Source organism: Xiphophorus couchianus, chromosome 24, assembly GCF_001444195.1.
Source record: "Xiphophorus couchianus chromosome 24, X_couchianus-1.0, whole genome shotgun sequence".
Classification (NCBI taxonomy): Eukaryota; Metazoa; Chordata; class Actinopteri; order Cyprinodontiformes; family Poeciliidae; genus Xiphophorus; species Xiphophorus couchianus.
In genome coordinates, this window is record NC_040251.1 from 6,250,702 (window position 1) to 6,267,253 (window position 16,552).

Consider the following 16,552-nt stretch of genomic DNA (forward strand, 5'->3'; position numbering starts at 1 on the left):
ATGGGCGAGAGACGGGGTCACCGACGGGTCACCAGGACAGAGACAGACAACAACACACTGACTGAGACCTACGGAGAATTTATACAAACCAGTTAACCTGACAGGAAACCAGAGAACCCAGAGAGAACAGGGGGAACATGCAGAAAGACCGAGGGAATCGAACCCAGGACCTTCTAGCTGCAAGGTAACAGTGCTACCAACTGCACCACTGTGCAAGTTTATTTGGTTAAATATTTCACTAGCTTAGAGAAAAAATATTAAGTTTCAAACTAAATAAATATCTAGTTATGAGTTAGCTAAATATTTAGCCTGTAGCCAAACATTTACTTTGGAGCGAAGTAGTTTAATTTATTCAGAAAGCTAAATATTATTTTGGAAATTAAACATTTATTTTGACATTTTGACAAATAAACCCAATCAGCAGCAGGAGCCCTGAAGAAAGAAAACCAACCAAACTGGTAAAACTGCGATAATTAAGGTTTATTACAGAAAAACAAAGAGCAAAAGGAAACCGAACCAAAGCAGAGAGAAAACAGTGACCCGGTCCCAGGAGGAACCTCCGCCTCAGTCGCTCGTCTGCAGAAAAACAAACGTTTCTGTTAGTAACTAATAATTGGATGTGAACCACAGAGCGGACCGGGCCGGACCCACCAGAACCACCGCGCCGCTGTGTTCGCGGGTCCGGAGCCGCAGCTTGTTGACGGCCGTCTCGGCGATGTCTGCTCTCTCCTCAGCACCGTCCAGGTCCTGTTGGATTTTTCTGAAACGGACGCTGGTGTTGCTCACCTGCTCCTCCTGGCGGACAGATGGGGGAATGACACCAAATGAAACCACCGGATGGAGACGTTAAAACAAAAGTTTTACTCTGTTTGCTTTACTCTGATCTACAGATAACCTTTGACCCTTCCTGTGATGCAGCTCTTTGCGTTTTTCAGGCTGCTGATGTTTCAGAATAAAAGCGCTCTGAGCGTTCCAGACACTCACTGCGGTCTCAGCTTGTCTCTTGTAGCTCTTGGCTTTGGCCTGAAGCTTCTCGATCAGTTCCTGCATCCTCAGCAGATTCTTCCTGTCCTCCTCCGACTGCAGGACACAGAACCAATGAAGCAGCGGCCCAACAGAACCAGAACCAGAGCAGCAGCGGCCGGCGGCGGCTCAGACCTGCAGCGATAGCTCCTTCGCTCTCCTCTCAGAGCGACGAAGGCTCTTCTGAAACTCCTCGCTCCTCTTCCTCTCCTCCAGCAGCTCCAGCTGAAGCTCCCTGACCTGCACACAGCAGAAACTGAGATACAGGCTCTGGAACAATACATTCTTTTATTTAACCATTATTTTGTTACATCAAAGGGTTTTTGTAAAAAAAAAAAATTGATCAAGATCAATTTGCTAAAGAAAAGTGGAACATTTTGGGGTTTGGAAACTTAAGGACATTAATGTGTGTTTGGGTTCTGAAGCTACAAGCAGAAGCTCCTTGTTCTCAGCAGGTTGTTTGGTTTGGGTTCAGCCCGGATCCCCCAGAATCCCTCTGGGTTTAGCGGATCAGAACCGACAGCCCGGCAGAACTTCTCCTCACTCTGGTCTCCAGCTTGTGGAGCTGCTTCCTCCCTCCTCTCTGGGCCGCCTGCTCCGCCTCGTCCAGCTTCACCTGCAGGTCTGACAGAGCATCACAGCTCAGCTCCTAATCTGGAATATAATCTACAGATTATTACTAATTCAGTTACAAGTTTATGAGATGAAAGAATTTAACTTTAATATTCTGTGGTTAAATTAATGAAAACATTTTTTAATCCCTTCTCATTCCCCAGCATCAACATTAATACTTTTTATCACTCATATTTACAGCACAATGCATTCTGGGTAACCAGCCAAACAGAGGTTCCTGTTTCCTGGTAGATCTAACATTTGTCTGGTCAGAGGAGGTGACCGGACTCCGTCAGGGTGGTGATCCCGGCCCGGGTCCAGACCTTTCACTGTGGCCTCCATGTTCCTCTTCATCCGCTCCAGCAGGCTGCTGCTGTCCTGCTCCTTCTTCAGCTCCTCGGCCATCAGAGCCGCCTGCAGGAACAGCGACGTTCAGCAACCAAAGCATCAAACGCTTTGACCGAGCGCGGGGTCAGGGGTCAGGACTGACGTCAGTGACGGCCTTCTTGGCCTTCTCTCCGGCGCTGCGGCTCTCCTGCACGGCCTCGTCCACCTCTCCGGTCAGCAGAGACAGGTCCGTCTCCAGCTTCCTCTTCTGGTTCAGCAGAGCCGCGTTCTGGAACGCAGGAAGCCTCGGGTCAAAGTCTGGATGTCGGCGGCGGCAAGGGTCAGAGGTCGCCTGCGGCCGTACCTGAGTGCTGAGCAGGCCGACTCTCTCTGCCGCCTCCAGCATTTCGTTTTCACACGTCTTTCGGACGCGGTCGGTCTGTTCCAGCGCCGCTCTCAGCTCCGCCTCTTCTGCCGCCATCAGCGCACTGCGGCGCTCCGACAGAACCAGCTGCTCCTGCAGCTGATTGGCTGCCTGGACTTTATCCTCCAGCTCCGCCTGCTGCTCTTTGACCTGCAGCAGAACCAAGTGATGGGAACTGACCCATATGTGCCGGTGACCGCCTGATCAGGAGGGATTACCTGTGTCTGCAGGTGTCTGATGATCCTCTGGCTCTCAGCCGCCTGCCGGTTGGCGTGCGCCAACTGGACCTCCATCTCGTTCAGGTCCGACTCCATCTTCTTCTTCAGACGAACCGCCTCGCTGCGACTGCGGCTCTCAGCCTCCAGGCTGGCCTGCGCGCCGTCCAGAGAGCGCTGGTGGTTCCGCCTGGAGTCAGAGTCGAGAGACTTCCTGTCTGAATCGGCTCAGGGGGAAAAGACCAGGGCAGAGGAGCGACTGAAGGCACGTTTAGAGAAACTCTGGACATGCTGCCGTTTCCTCTGACCAGCTGAGACTCTGGTTGGGTCGTCAGTGAGGCAGAGGAAACAATTCAACACCTTGAACTGGTTCTGCCACAGTCCACCTAAACCAGAACCGTCTCATTTGCAGATCCCCGTTTTCTGAAAGCAGCTCAGCAGTAGCAGCAGCTGACAGCAGAGGTCCAGGACTCTGAGGACACGAGTTCTGGACCTGGACCAGATCCAGAGACTGACCTGAACTACAGATTTAATTTTCTCATGCTCACTGCCTCATGCTGTGTGCAGAACTTTCACCATCTTCACATGCAGTTCATCCTCACAGCATTTTAAAGTCTGGCTAATCGAGAAACTTAAATGTTTCTCTAAACTTCAGGAGTTTTCATGTTGACTTTTCTGATCCAGATTTCGCTGGAATGATGGATGGACTCAGACAGTCCATGGATGATCCGTCCAATCCTCACCCAGCTCATTGTCAGACCTCCTCTGCCTTTGGGTTCTCTTTCATTTCAGAACCGATCTGTGCCACCAGATGCAGTTTGAATGTTTCTGATTGGCTGCTTTAAGGCGTCAGGTACCTGAGCGTATCCATCTCTTCGTCCTTCTCTGCAATCTTTCGCTCGATCTCGTTCCGAATCTGCTGCAGCTCCATCTGGAATCTCAGGTTCTTGCTCTCCTCGTGTTCCAGCGTTCCCTGGGTGGAGTGGGAACCGGTCCAGTCAACCGGTCCGGTGAGTTCACAGGTACCTGGACTGAGGAGGAGTCTTACCTCTGCCTCTTCCAGAGCAGCTCTGATGTCACTCTTCTCCATATGGAGGATCTTCTTCGTTCTCTCCAGCTCATGGATGGTTTTCCCTTCTTCTCCAATCTGGTTGGTCAACTCGAGGATTTCCTCTGGGAAAAGGCAGAAATGAGGGATGTTTGGTTCTGGTAGGAAGACGTTTCTCTGATTCTCTTGTCCTGAACTCTAAACGTCCCCACATGCTCAGGCCCGCCGGACACGTCAACAAACGGCTCAGCAGTGAGTGAACAGGACTAACAGTAAGGTGTGTGTCTGTATCGATAGTCAAACATCATATTTAATCGTCCATCTCTTCTCTAAACGTTTGGCTCTGATCAGACCCGGTCCAGCAGACCAGGGTCTTGGTACCTTGGAGGTTTTTGTTTTCCCGTTTGACCGTCTCCAGATGATCCAGAGCCTCTTCATAGCTGCTCCTCAGTTTGAACAGCTCTGTGCTCAGACTGCGAGACTCTTTCTGGGATGCCTCCAGCTCCGCCTGACCCTCCTCCTCCTTCAGCTTCCAGTCGCTCAGCAGCTGCGTCACACGTCACACACAGGTCCACTTTCCACCTCTACAGCTTGTTGAGTCGGGTTTCTGTTTCTGGACCAACCTTGTCAAAGTTTCGCTGCTTCTTGTCCAGAGCCAGAGCGGCGGCGTTGGAGCGCAGCAGCTCAGCCGCCAGGTCGTCGACCTCGGCCTGCAGACGCTGCTTGGTTTTCTCCAGTGAGGAGCTCTTAGCCTGAGCCGCCTCGGTGGCTTCCTCCGCACTCTGCAGTTTCACAACTAACTTCTTCCTGCAAACATCAGAACAGAACCCTGAGACGTACAGCACAGGGTTCTGGGTTTCAACCTCTTGCGCCACAGGGAGGAACCCGCGGCCAGCTGGGTCCAGGCTGTGTGAGCGACGGGCTGAAGGCCGGTCCAGGTTTTACCTGGGACCAGTTCTGTAGAGAAACTTTGGTTGTTCCACTAGAACCCTCAGTGATGTAAAAACTGAGATCACAGAAACACCACCAACATATAGAAACCAACCCTCTGACCCCATCGAAACAGAATCTCTCATCAGCTAAGTGAACATGTCTAAGCTTCAGAACCTGGACGCTTTGGGCCGGTTGGGTCGGAGTGGAACCATCAGTGTCTTCTTACTTTGCCTCTTCCAGCTCCTCTATCTTCAGCACAGCTTCTGTCTCATACTTGGCTCTCCACTGGAGCGCCTGGCCGTTGGCTTGAGACAAGGCCTTCTGCAGCTGGGCTTTGGCTTCCTGCTCCTCCTCCAGCTGCTCCTTCAGCAGGCTGCAGTCGTGACGGGACGCCTGGACAGCGTGAGCCAGAGCAACCCGGGCCTTCAGCAGACATGCAGACATGGTGAGAGACTCAGCAAACATCTTTCTAGATTGTTGTCTCCACTTAAAGCGCAGAACTTTGCATGGGATGGGTTCAGTGTTACCTTGCTGTCCTCCTCCAGTTGCTTCTTCAGATTCTCAGTGTCTTGGCTAAGGCTAGCCTTGAAGCGCTGCAGCTGACCAATCAGGGCGTCCCGCTCCTCTAAACGGCGGCCATACTCAGCTGAGAACAGAACAGGAATGATCTGATTATCAGTCTGACCATTTCTTTGTGTCCTTCAGGACAGAAAGTTTCCACAGACTCAGCTGTTCTCGGTTTTAGTCAGCTGTGCTGCTGTTTCTTCTGTCATCGATCTGATGCAGATGACATTCAGCTGTTTCCACCAGATGACCAAACAATCTCAGATCAACACTTATTCTTCTAACCTCCATCTTTCTGTGGGAAACATTTGTTCCCTGAAAGCATCAGGTCTGTATCTGATGCAACATGCTAACATCACGACTTTCTTCTCCTGACCAGAGCAGGAAGTGGCAGCAGGTCTGGTCTCGTGTCTCTGCTGTCCTGATCTCTAAAGCAGCAGCAGGTAGACTCACCCAAACTGCCAGTAATGGTTCCACAGTGACAGAATGATGCTGAACGCTTTGGAAGGACAGGAGTCTGTCTGGTTCTGTGGAGAACCAGAACCTGGAGCCCTCAGAAACCTGACTAATGTTTACTCCAGGACCCAGTGGGCTTTAGCCTGAGTTTAATGTTCACCATCATTGATGATGGCTGTTTGGTCATTCATTCATTCCATCCTGTGTGTTTTACCAGTTTGGGTCAGAGCTCGGGCTTTCTGAGCAGAAACCTCAGCCAGCTGCCTCTGCAGCTCATCCGCTCTGCTCCGGCTTTCATTCAGCTGGTCCTCAATCACCCGGCACATCTTCTCCACTGTCCCCTGCATCAGAGGAGCATCAGTCAGAATTACCTGCAGGCAGCAGAACCAAACCAGCCACGTTAAAGTTCTGGTTCACCTTGGCTCGGCTGAGCTGCTCCACGCTGACAGCCAGGTCGTCGGCCTCCAGTCGGATCTCGGTCTTTTCCTTCTCCAGTTTCTGTTTGACTCTCTGCAGAGCGTCGATCTGTTCGCTGAGCTCCGCCACCGAGTCTGAGTGCTTCCTCCTCAGACTGGCCGCTACGGCCTCGTGGTGAAGCCCCGCCTCCTCCAGCTCCCGCCGCATCTTTTGCAAGTCCGCCTCTCGCTTCCTGTTGAGCAAATCAACTAAAGTTACTGGAAACAGACTGAGCAGGTTTAGTTTTAGCCCCTTTATCCTGTGACTGCTGTACATCTTTAAGACCCTGAGACACAGGAAGCTGCTGCAGTTGAGCTTCCTGGCCTCCATCTTCCCTGATGCCTCGTCTAACCGATGATGCTCTAACTGGACCTGGTGCTGCATTCTGTCCCTTCAGAAGCGTTCTTGGATCCTTCGGGTTGTTTATGATTGAGCAGTGGATTTTCCTGTCATCACTCTGGAGGTGAACTACCTGCTTAGAGCCACCTGAGCCGCTGAAGCTCCTCCTGCCTCCTCCAGCTTCTCTCCCAGCTGCTCCAGCTCCGTGGCGATGTCGTTCCTCTGACGTTCGGCTTTGACGCGACACGCCCGCTCCGCCTCCAGCGCCTCCTCCAGCTCCTCGATTCGGGTCTGCAGGAGCAGCCGAACCACTGAAGCATCCAGGATCAGAGGAAGATCCGGAAACCTTCGGTTCTGTGACCCACCTGCAGCTCCTTCATCTTCTTCTGAAGCTGATCACTCAGAGTCTGCTGGTCCTCCAGCCTCTCATGGAACTGAACCAACTCAGAGTCTTTCCTTTGGAGCAGAAAAGTGGAATCACAAACATTAGTTTTTGCCTGGTTACTTTTAGCGAAAGGCTGATCTTACTTCTTCAGTCTCTCCTCCAGATTTTCCTTTTGGTTCTCCAGGTCCTTCACTGAGTCCATGCAGAGCTTCAGGTCGCCCTCCAGCTTCTTCTTCGCTCTCTCCAGGTCACACCGAGTCTTCTTCTCCAGCTCCAGGGAGGTTTCAACCTGCAGAGAGGATATGACATCACAGCGTCCCGTAGATGAACCACAAACTGTTTAGATGAGCAGGAACCTTTTCCTGCCATCTGGAACTGGTTGGTTTGGCTAAAGTTTAGAGCCTTTAATTTCACCAAAACTGGCGTTTTTCTGAATAAACTCTAAACTGACGTGTTTGGCTGTTCTGTAAACTTTCACTTGAATAAAGTGAATAAACTTTAGCTTGTTAATATTAGCTTCTACTAAATACCGTATTGGTTTGTTGCGTTAGCATTAGCTGGTCTGATTAGTGACTTAGGTTTGGAACAGTTAGCCTGCTGGTTAGCGCTGTCCAAAGCTGCCCAGTTGAACTTTTCTTACGTTATCCACTTGCTGCTCCAGACGGGCTTTGACCTTGGCCAGCATGTTGACCTTGTCCTCCTGAGCCTGAAGGTCGATCAGCACCTGCTGGTGAGCCTCCAGCAGAGCAGCTTTCTCTCTGCTCAGAGACGCGATGGATTCGTCCAGGACGACCATCTCGTTGGTCAGGTTCTTCACCTGCAGGGAGCGGAGAGGTTCAGCCTGCTGCTGCAGCTGTGAAACGCTGCGAGGCGCCGCACCTTGTTCTCCACTCCATGCCGCTCCTTCTCCACTCTGGCCAGCGTCATCTCCAGGTCGTCCACGTCTCTCTTCAGGGACAGCACCTCGTCCTCCAGGTGACGCTTCTTGGACGTCAGGCTGGCGCTCGCCTCCTCTTCGTCCTCCAAACGCTCCTGCATCTCCTTCAGCTTGGACTCCAGAGAGATTTTGGACTGGATCAGCTGGTTGCAGCGATCCTCTGCGTCCATCAGGTTGTCCTGCTCCTGATAAGGAAGATTAAAAACTAGACTCTTAATATTTTAAATAAGATTGTTTCTGTTTTGTTGGCTCCGACCCAAACGGCCCCGAAGATCTTTAAAGCGTTTTATGGTCTGAAGAAGGAAGAAAGATTTGGAGGTGAAACTGAAGGCTCAGTGTTTCTTACAGCTTGCAGCTGCAGAGCCAGATCCTTCTTCTCTTGGACCAGAACCACCTGCCGCTGCTCGGCCTCCTGCCGCTTGACCTCTGACCTGATGAAGAAAAGCCCAGCAGTCAGAGAACTCAGGAGAACGTTCTGCAGATGTTTCATTCTAACATGGAAGCCGACCGTTCAAACGTTTCCTTCAACTTGGCGAAGTCGTCCTTCAGAGCGGCCAGCTCCTTCTCCACCTGGGCGCTCTTCAGCAGGGGGCGGAGCTTATAGAAGAGCATCATCCACGGCCAGGTGCGCACCGAGAAGAAGGCCCTGAGGTTGAACTGGATCACCGTGGAGGCGTCCCTGACAGGAAGAACCACAGACATCCGGCTTCACAGTCCGGTCCGGGTTTTACCAGAACCGCCTGAGTTGGAGTAAAAACCTGGATCTTCTACACATGAATGATTGAACATTGTTCTCCAACATGGCTGCTGCAGGAAACAGGAAGACTGATGGCGGCCATATTGACCTCTTCAGCTTCAGCTCCTGAAGTTCCATCCTCATCAGTTTCCCCCGGCACTTGGCCTGAACCGTGGTGATGATGTGGGACAGACGGCTGTCCCTCATGTCCTCCAGCTGTCCCAGCAAACCCGCCTTAAAGAAAACCTGGGGAGGACAAATTACTGAATCATTCGTTAGGGTCAAACTGGGACTGAGTTGGTTTTCTACCTTTGTGTGTCCGAACTTATACTGGTTGTGGTCGATGTCCAGGGATCCCAGGAGCTTCTCTGCAGCCTTCCTGCTGTCCATGTACGAGTCCTCCGGGATCGCAGACGGGTTCAGGATCCGATACCTGACAGGAAAACCACGAGTCAGGAGAATCCCAGAGCTGAAGGTGAAACCTGAGCGATGCATCGTCCTTCAGTTCATCAGCATGAAAAAGATTCAGCTAATAAATGCTAGAGATTAAACCTGTTTAAATCCATGTTTAGGCCCGTCACAGTAAGGAATAAATCAATTCATCGCCTGAGAAATGAAAACAAACGCAATAATTTCATTTTGCATGATTTATTGGATAATAACTTCTTCAGTCTGATGTTTTGGTCTGAGTTCGTCCTTTTATTAAAGGATCATTTTGTTTCCAGAGATTTCATCTGTTTTGTTTGGATATTTAAAATGTCTTCCAGTTCCAAATGTTCATCAGTTTTTAAATGTGTTCTTACATTATTATGCCATTATTACCATCATGTTACTGAAAATGGTCTCAAAACAACAATATATCGTTTATCGGAATAACTTCTGGGGCATTTTATCCTATGTTGCCATGGTAACAGGGAGGCCATTTTAACGGGTTATTTGCCAGTTTTATGACATAACGTCATCATCCACTGACATTCGTGGCTCAGAGTCGAGTGAAAAAGTGAAAAGGTCAAAGTTCAAAGAAGAAAACCCTTCTGAGAGGCTGGGGGGCTTTAAAGATGGCCGCTACGTCCAGATCACAGGGGACCGGCTCTGACCTTTGACCCAGAGTTCCTGTGTCGGGTTAAAGTTCGGGACTCACCGCTGTTTAAATTCGGCGTAAGCGATTCGGTTGGGAAAGCCTTTCCGGCAAATCCGGATCCCCTCCAGGACTCCGTTACACCTGAGCTGGTGGAGCACCAGGAAGGGATCCATCACACCTGGGAGACACACACCGGTCCCCTCAGCAGGAGGCGCGCACACACACACACACACACACACACACACACACACACACACACACACACACACCCGTCCAAACGACCAACACACGTTCACCAGGAAGACCAAGTACCCAGAGCCATTTCAGGAACATCATCAAACCTGCCGACTGGTTTCTCTGGTTACTGGGTTACCTGGTTACTGGGTTACCTGGTTACCGGGTTACCTGGTTACTGGGTTACCTGGTTACCGGGTTACCTGGACTCTTGGTCTCGTTTGGGATGATGCAGCGAACAAAGTGAGGCTGAGTGCTGCGGAGGTTGGCCATCAGCTTGTTCAGGTTTTCCTGCCGTTAAGCAGAGAGAAGGAAACTTTACGCCGTGCGTAAATACGACTTCCTGCTGGTTGGCGCAGGACTCAATGTGAGGACGACTTCAGGAGACGGACAGACGTCTCCTGATGGATCTCAGATGTCTTTGTCCCTCACGCTGAAACTGAAGACACAGATCCTCTCATGTCTCATTAAACATTCGTTTTCCTCCAGAGGGAAGGAGAATTCAGACTCCATTTTGTTTTTTATATATTCTGTCATCATCCGTCTCCTCATGATAATGAATGAGGAACCTGTAAACTATCTTGTGATTTTGTCATTAAAAGAATGTCAGTAATATCTCAGCACATTTTCCCAACAATATGAAAAGAATCAGATAAAATGCGACAAAGACTGAACGTTTCATCATGAATGGCCCCGTTGGTCCGTTCATCTCCTCAGTTGTAGCTTTTCTCACGCCGTTCTGACTCACCTTGTGCAGCTGTGAAACCGTCTGGAAAGAAGCAGCCTTCCTCTTCCTGTGCTTGGTCTCCCCCTTGTGGTCACCAGCTGACACTGCGGCTAACAGGACAAGGGACTGTTTGTTGCTGCCAGTTGTTGCCGGTTGCTGGCGGTTGCTGGCGGTTTGTGAGTTCGGCGCTGCCGTACCTGTCTCAGAGCAGACGTAGTTCTCAAAAAGCCCGGCCATCAGCTTGTTGGAGGATTTCTGGAACAGAGCGACCACCGTCTCATTCAGAGGATCTCTGTTCTTATCCAGCCAACCGGTGATGTTGTAGGGAACCTGCAGGCAACGCAGCAGGAGTCAGGGCAACCAGGGACCGAGCATCCAACCATACATCCAACCAACCAGCCAGAGGCCGAGCATCCAACCATACATCCAACCAACCAGCCAGAGGCCGAGCATCCAACCATACATCCAACCAACCAGCCAGAGGCCAAGCATCCAACCATACATCCAGCCATACATCCAACCACAATCCCATTATCCAACCATCATCCATCCTCCAACCATCATCCATCCATCATCCAACCATCATCCATCCATCATCCATCCATCATCCATCTCCTTCCATTCTGTGATCTCATCCAGTTTTATTTGAAAATAATCTGTACTTTGTTGTTAAATTGGACAAAATGGGCTGACACCTGATGGTGTGTGTGTGTGTGTGTGGGCGTGTGTGTGTGCAGGTACAAAGCCAAACTGAAGAAGAAGCTTCGCTTCAGAGGAGGAAGCCTTCATCCCTTCAGGTGAGTCAGAAAGGTTGCAGTGGAGTCATCCTCATCATCAGGGTGGTCACCTGTCAACACCTGTGTGTGTGTGTGTGTGTGTGTGTGTGTGTTACAGCAGGAAGGGCGGGGCCTGGAATAAGAAGAGCTGGCTTCAGAAGGAGCAGAAGAGGAGGAAGAAGATGAGGAAGATAATCAAGAGGATCAGGAACAACGACACGTGTTCGATGCCTGGACTCACCTGCTTCACACACGACAACCAGCACTGGCACACCGCCCCCTTTTGGACATGTACGGCACACACACACACACACACACACACACACACTCACAACAGTGGTTTAAAGGTCATCCTTAGGGATGAAGGGTCATGTGTGATGACTGGGTGTTTCAGTGGGATCGTTCTGCGCCTGCACCAGCGCCAACAACACTACTGGTGCCTGAGGACCATCAACGAGACGCACAACTTCCTGTTCTGTGAGTTCGCCACCGGATTCCTGGAGTACTTTGACCTGAGCACCGACCCGTACCAGGTACACACACACACACACACGCAAACACACCCACACACACACACAGCCTTCACAGCGCCCTCTGGAGGGCTGAGCCCCTCATAACCAGCCAGTGTTCACAGGATGATCTTTTTATTTATCACACTTTGGTTGTGCAGAAAATTCGGGAAAAAAAGTATTTTGTTTTATTTGTTTGCTATTTAGAATATTTACTGGAAATGTTCTTCAATGTGTTTAATTCTGACTTTTATCCAATGTTTGAATCAACATTAAAACTTAAATCCCTCCTGGAGGTCCAGAACCTTTAGGTTCTGTTTGAGTTTTGAAAATGACGGAATGTGAATCTGTTTTAAAACCTTCCTCAGCTGTTGGACCTCAGAGGTTTTGTCTCCGTTGAGAAGTTGCTCAGATTCTGAATCCGTGTTTTGTCCGTCTCTCTGTGTCTGCAGCTGATAAATGCCGTCAGCTCGTTGGACCGGACGGTTCTGAACCAGCTGCACGTCCAGCTGATGGAGCTCAGAGGCTGCAGGGGTCACAAGCAGTGCAATCCTCGCACGCGCTCAGTAGAGCTGGGTAGGACACACACACTATGAATCTCACCATCCAAAGCCGGATCATTTAAAACCGTATTTTAAAGTTTCATCATCAGATTTTATAAAACCTGTTTTATAAAAATAGACACTTTGTCACAGTGGGCCAAGCACACGGCCCTGTGGAACGCCACAGTCATTCTGAGGGTTTTCATGTGTTCATCAGCAACATGGTGATACTGTTCAAGCTGCTAAATAACTACCAGCTCTGAACTAACTGGTTTCACTGGTTTCACTGGTTCTATTCATGGGTTTTTCTTTGTTGCATAAAAGTTAGTTTGAAGTTAAATCTTCAACCACATGACATTTAACATCTCAGTTTTAGAATCACTTCTAGATAATTAACAGTCAGCATGAAGTTTGAACCAGACGGTGATTTACTGACAAAGAGCTTCAACTGCTCAGTAAACTGTAAGCAGGAAATTTGAATTTTGCTCCAGATGTGATCGCAGAGAGGAAGGAAGACGGTAAATAAATATTTATGTTTAAAGAGATAAATGTAACCAAACGGAACGAACCAAAATAATTTCAGCTCCTCCGTCTCGCGGACGGAGGAGCATCAGAGCTGCTGGTGGTGCGTTCAGGTGCGTTCAGGTGACCTCCGCTAAACCAGCTCAGCTGCTATCAGGTTGTTTGTTCCAGGAAGTCGTTGCTTAGTAAACCAATCAGATGATCTTTTCAGCAGGAGGGCGGGTTCATGGCGGCTTTGGTGACTACAGGTACAAACACCAGAACACACCACACCGACACACACACTCTGAGTGCTGCATGACTTCCTGCCGGCGCTCTGAGGGATGCCGGTGCAGACGGTGTGTTTGGCTGAGTGTGTAACTGTGTGTGTGTGTGTTTGTTGCATCAGGCTGTTTGAAAGGAGGAAGTGGCCGAAAGTGAAGAAGCCTTCATCATCCCGAACGCTTGTGAGTCTTCCTCCATGTTCTCCGTTGTGATTGGCCTGCATGGGGCGACTTCCTGCCGGACGCCTCCGTCCTGTCTGTCCGACACGCGTTGCGCACACACACACACACACACACCCACACCCACACCCACACACACCCCTTCACAACTAATGTTTTTAATCCACACTATAAAGAGGCTTTTTCCACTGAAGCCCGTTGATTATTAGAGGAAACATCAGCTGACTAATCGTCTGTTCGAGCTTCATGTCACATTCGCTGTGCTGAGACAAACATCTCCTGACCTCAGTCAGCACAGAGGTCAATGTCCAGAAGTCTCAGCCTGCAGGAGACGACGGCCACTGGGAACAGAAGGCATTTAACTAAAACTGAACGATTCTCCAGATCTAAATGATCCAAAGCCGAACACTTTGGAATCCCTCAGACTCTGAGGGGATTTGCTGCAGCTCTTTCTTACTGAGTAAATCTGGTGTTCTGGTTCTGGTTTTGTTTGTTCCCACTGTCGCCATAACAACGATATTTTGGGTTTCAGGTTGTTTGTTCCGCCTCTTGCATGCGCCTCAGTCGTCTCCAACACTGAGGACCCAAAGCCACTTGCAGCTGGTTTAACCTTCAGCGTTCCTGTGTTGTTGTGTCCAGAGGTCCAATCTGGGACGGATGGAAGGGATAAGCTTCCTGATTGGCTGACAACCGGCTCCAGACTCCGCCACCACAGCCGTCTGAAGCAGGAAGGCGTGGCCATGGAGGTGACATCACAGATCGACCCGCCACGCCCCTGTGTCGGCGGTCAGCCAATCACCTTCTGCTACTTTTGTGGACATCCACTGGGAGGAAATGCTGGACGCGCCTCTTCATCATCTGCTCCTCCCTCCTCTTCCTCCTCTCCGTCGGGGCTGCTGCTGTCGCTCCGAGGAGGAAGAGGAGGAAGAGGAGGCTGAGGCAGGAGGAGCAGGAGGAGAACAGGGAAAGGAAACATTTAGAAAGCATCGCTGTTAAAGTCGCATCTTCCCAGATAAATTCCTCCTTATTCTTGTCTGATTTTGAATTAAATTTGAGAAAATTTCTTCTTTTTAGAAAGTTGAGTCAGAATCCTTCCTCCTCCTCTTCCTCCCATCGGCCGCCTTCATCTCGTGTTTTGTATTTAGTTTGTCTGCGAGGCGCTGAAGGACCGCTTCGTGTTTGACGTCGCCACTAATGTGGTCATGTGATTTCCTCCTTTAACTTCACTGTTGGTTACCATGGTGACCGACAGCATTACTAACCCACGGCGCGCCACCGCCGCGAGAAGACGACGAGAACTTTTCTGATTGGAGGAGGAGTTCCTGACGTCTCGTGAGCCAATCAGAGACAGGACTCTGTTTTTGTGTGTGTTTGAACCGTCCAATCACCTTCCTCCTCCTCCTCCTCCTCTTCCTCCTCCGTTTTATCCACTGAGCTGATGGAGGAACGGATCTGGAGGAAGGAAAGGTTTCCAGGAAAACATGACTGGACTCACACAGGAAGTTGAGATGTCAACTTCCTGTCTGCAGAGTTTCTCTAGTATTCATTCATAAAGTAGTTTCTGTTCGGTAAGGGCAGAGATTTGCTCTGTTGGGCGGGGACATGACGTCTTTACTCTGCAGTTTTAACTCTGATTTCCTACATTTCCTACAATGCCTTCATGAATGTGTGGAGTTGCTGTTCAACATGTCAGCTTCCTCCTGCTAGCTCTGCTAGCTATCAAAAATCAGAAAATGCCGAGTCATTGGTTGCTATGGCGATCCCCTCCTTAAGAGACGTGCAGGTGGAGAAATTCAGCAATATTATAAATCACAACATGAACATGATTATGTTTTGGTTGAAACTTGTAAAGACTTTATGGTGAATAAATGTGATGTTTTCTGATCTGCTCAGAAACTATGGAAACCCATTCATACCATGAAACAGGAAGTCATATTATTAACCTTTATAGTATCATTCTTGTTGTTACTACCAGAGCTTCTGTTAGTAATACTTGTACCTATGAGAATATTGAAGATTATTACTTTATTTAATGTACTGCATTAATAAAGAACCTGAGAGAAGAATGAAGGTAGAAAGAGGAAACATCGATCAATGTTTTTCAATAAGTTTATTCTTTTATCTATTCCTTTGAACGTTTATAACTTACTGTTTTGTTTTTGTACTTTACATATATTGATGTTAATATTCCATTAACATCAATATATGAATATTTTAAAATCAGAGGAAGCACGGCCGTTTTCCTCTTTATTCTGACTTTAAAACTTGTATTTATGACTTCCTGTTTTCTTTCTTTAATGGCAGGAATGGGCTTCCATATGAATCTCCTCTTTCTGCATTAAAATGTTTTTATGATTTGAGTAAAACGGAGGATCTGCTGGAAGCAGGCTGGTTGATTCTGTGTGATTCGGACTCTGGACCTGTGAAGGTTCACGTTGGGTTCAGTCCGTCTGACCCAGAGGTTGCTGGTTCTGGGTTCAGTCCGTCTGACCCAGAGGTTGCTGGTTCTGGGTTCAGTCCGTCTGACCCAGAGGTTGCTGGTTCTGGGTTCAGTCTGTCTGACCCAGAGGGTGCTGGTTCTGATCCAGAAGCTGTTGGAGAAGTTCCCTCCTCTCCGGTGTGAATCCAGTCCGTCTCGCTCCGATCCGCCAACCTTGGTTGTGTTTGAATGTAAAAGTTTAGATGTGTTTTTATTTGTAAAGATCGGGCCGGTTCTGACCGGACTGGACACGCAGAAGGACAAACTGCAGAGCACTTTGACTGATGGATGATTGTTGCAGCCCCACTGACCGGTGGAAACACGGGTCACTGAGTTTAGTCTGTGAATAAAGTGTTGAACGCCAAACTACTGAGTGGAAAAATGTTTCTGCATCAGGCAACGCGAAGAAGCTGCATAACCAGAAATGAACAGCAATAAGTTTATTTATTTAGCCTTTCCTGAAGAAAAATGGTGATTTCTTCCTGAAAGTCAAGTTTCCACCACAGTATTAATTTATAAATTTATTCCAAACTACATATTTAGTAGCTCTGGTCTCGGCACTAACTGAACAGCTAGCTCAGTGCTAATTATTTAGCATCAGGCTAAATATTTAGTTTTAATCAGTCAGTTTTATTGATGAAGCACCCTTCATACTAAAAGCAATATTTAGCTAAATATTTACCTCGACTAACTAAAACTGAGTTTATAAGTGAGTAGCTAAACTAAACCATCTCCTTTCTGACACCTTGACCCTTTGGGGTCCGGAGGTGCTGGTGCCTCTCCA

General features: G+C 49.1%; 1 protein-coding gene, 1 long non-coding RNA gene and 1 pseudogene across 3 annotated transcripts; 2 read left to right on the top strand and 1 right to left on the bottom strand.

Moving 5' to 3' along the window:
• Window positions 1-459: 459 nt before the first annotated feature.
• On the bottom strand, window positions 460-10,846 carry LOC114141099 (myosin-7-like). Of its 2 annotated transcripts, XM_028011529.1 has the most exons (30): window positions 10,695-10,846; window positions 10,519-10,607; window positions 9,974-10,061; window positions 9,597-9,714; window positions 8,765-8,888; window positions 8,565-8,701; window positions 8,228-8,398; window positions 8,066-8,150; window positions 7,662-7,904; window positions 7,423-7,599; window positions 6,926-7,071; window positions 6,763-6,853; window positions 6,531-6,688; window positions 6,020-6,251; window positions 5,817-5,943; window positions 5,110-5,228; window positions 4,809-5,005; window positions 4,273-4,456; window positions 4,031-4,196; window positions 3,650-3,774; window positions 3,459-3,574; window positions 2,605-2,791; window positions 2,327-2,536; window positions 2,126-2,251; window positions 1,959-2,049; window positions 1,568-1,647; window positions 1,159-1,263; window positions 985-1,080; window positions 652-795; window positions 460-576 (listed from the first exon to the last, which is right to left on the bottom strand). In XM_028011529.1, exons 1-30 carry the CDS (start codon window positions 10,732-10,734, stop codon window positions 565-567), a joined length of 3,984 nt encoding a protein of 1,327 aa, XP_027867330.1. In that variant the 5' UTR covers window positions 10,735-10,846; the 3' UTR covers window positions 460-564. The 2 variants fall into 2 exon arrangements, with proteins under 2 accessions (XP_027867330.1, XP_027867331.1); XM_028011530.1 differs by lacking the exons at window positions 10,519-10,607; window positions 10,695-10,846 and having other exon boundaries at window positions 9,597-9,941; window positions 9,974-10,017.
• A 356-nt stretch (window positions 10,847-11,202) lies between these two features.
• LOC114141185 (extracellular sulfatase Sulf-2-like) lies at window positions 11,203-13,337 on the top strand (annotated as a pseudogene).
• A 798-nt stretch (window positions 13,338-14,135) lies between these two features.
• Window positions 14,136-16,134, top strand: LOC114141116 (uncharacterized). The gene is made up of 2 exons (XR_003594772.1): window positions 14,136-15,822; window positions 15,859-16,134. It is a non-coding gene; the product is annotated as an uncharacterized LOC114141116 (long non-coding RNA).
• The last annotated feature ends 418 nt before the right edge of the window (window positions 16,135-16,552 follow it).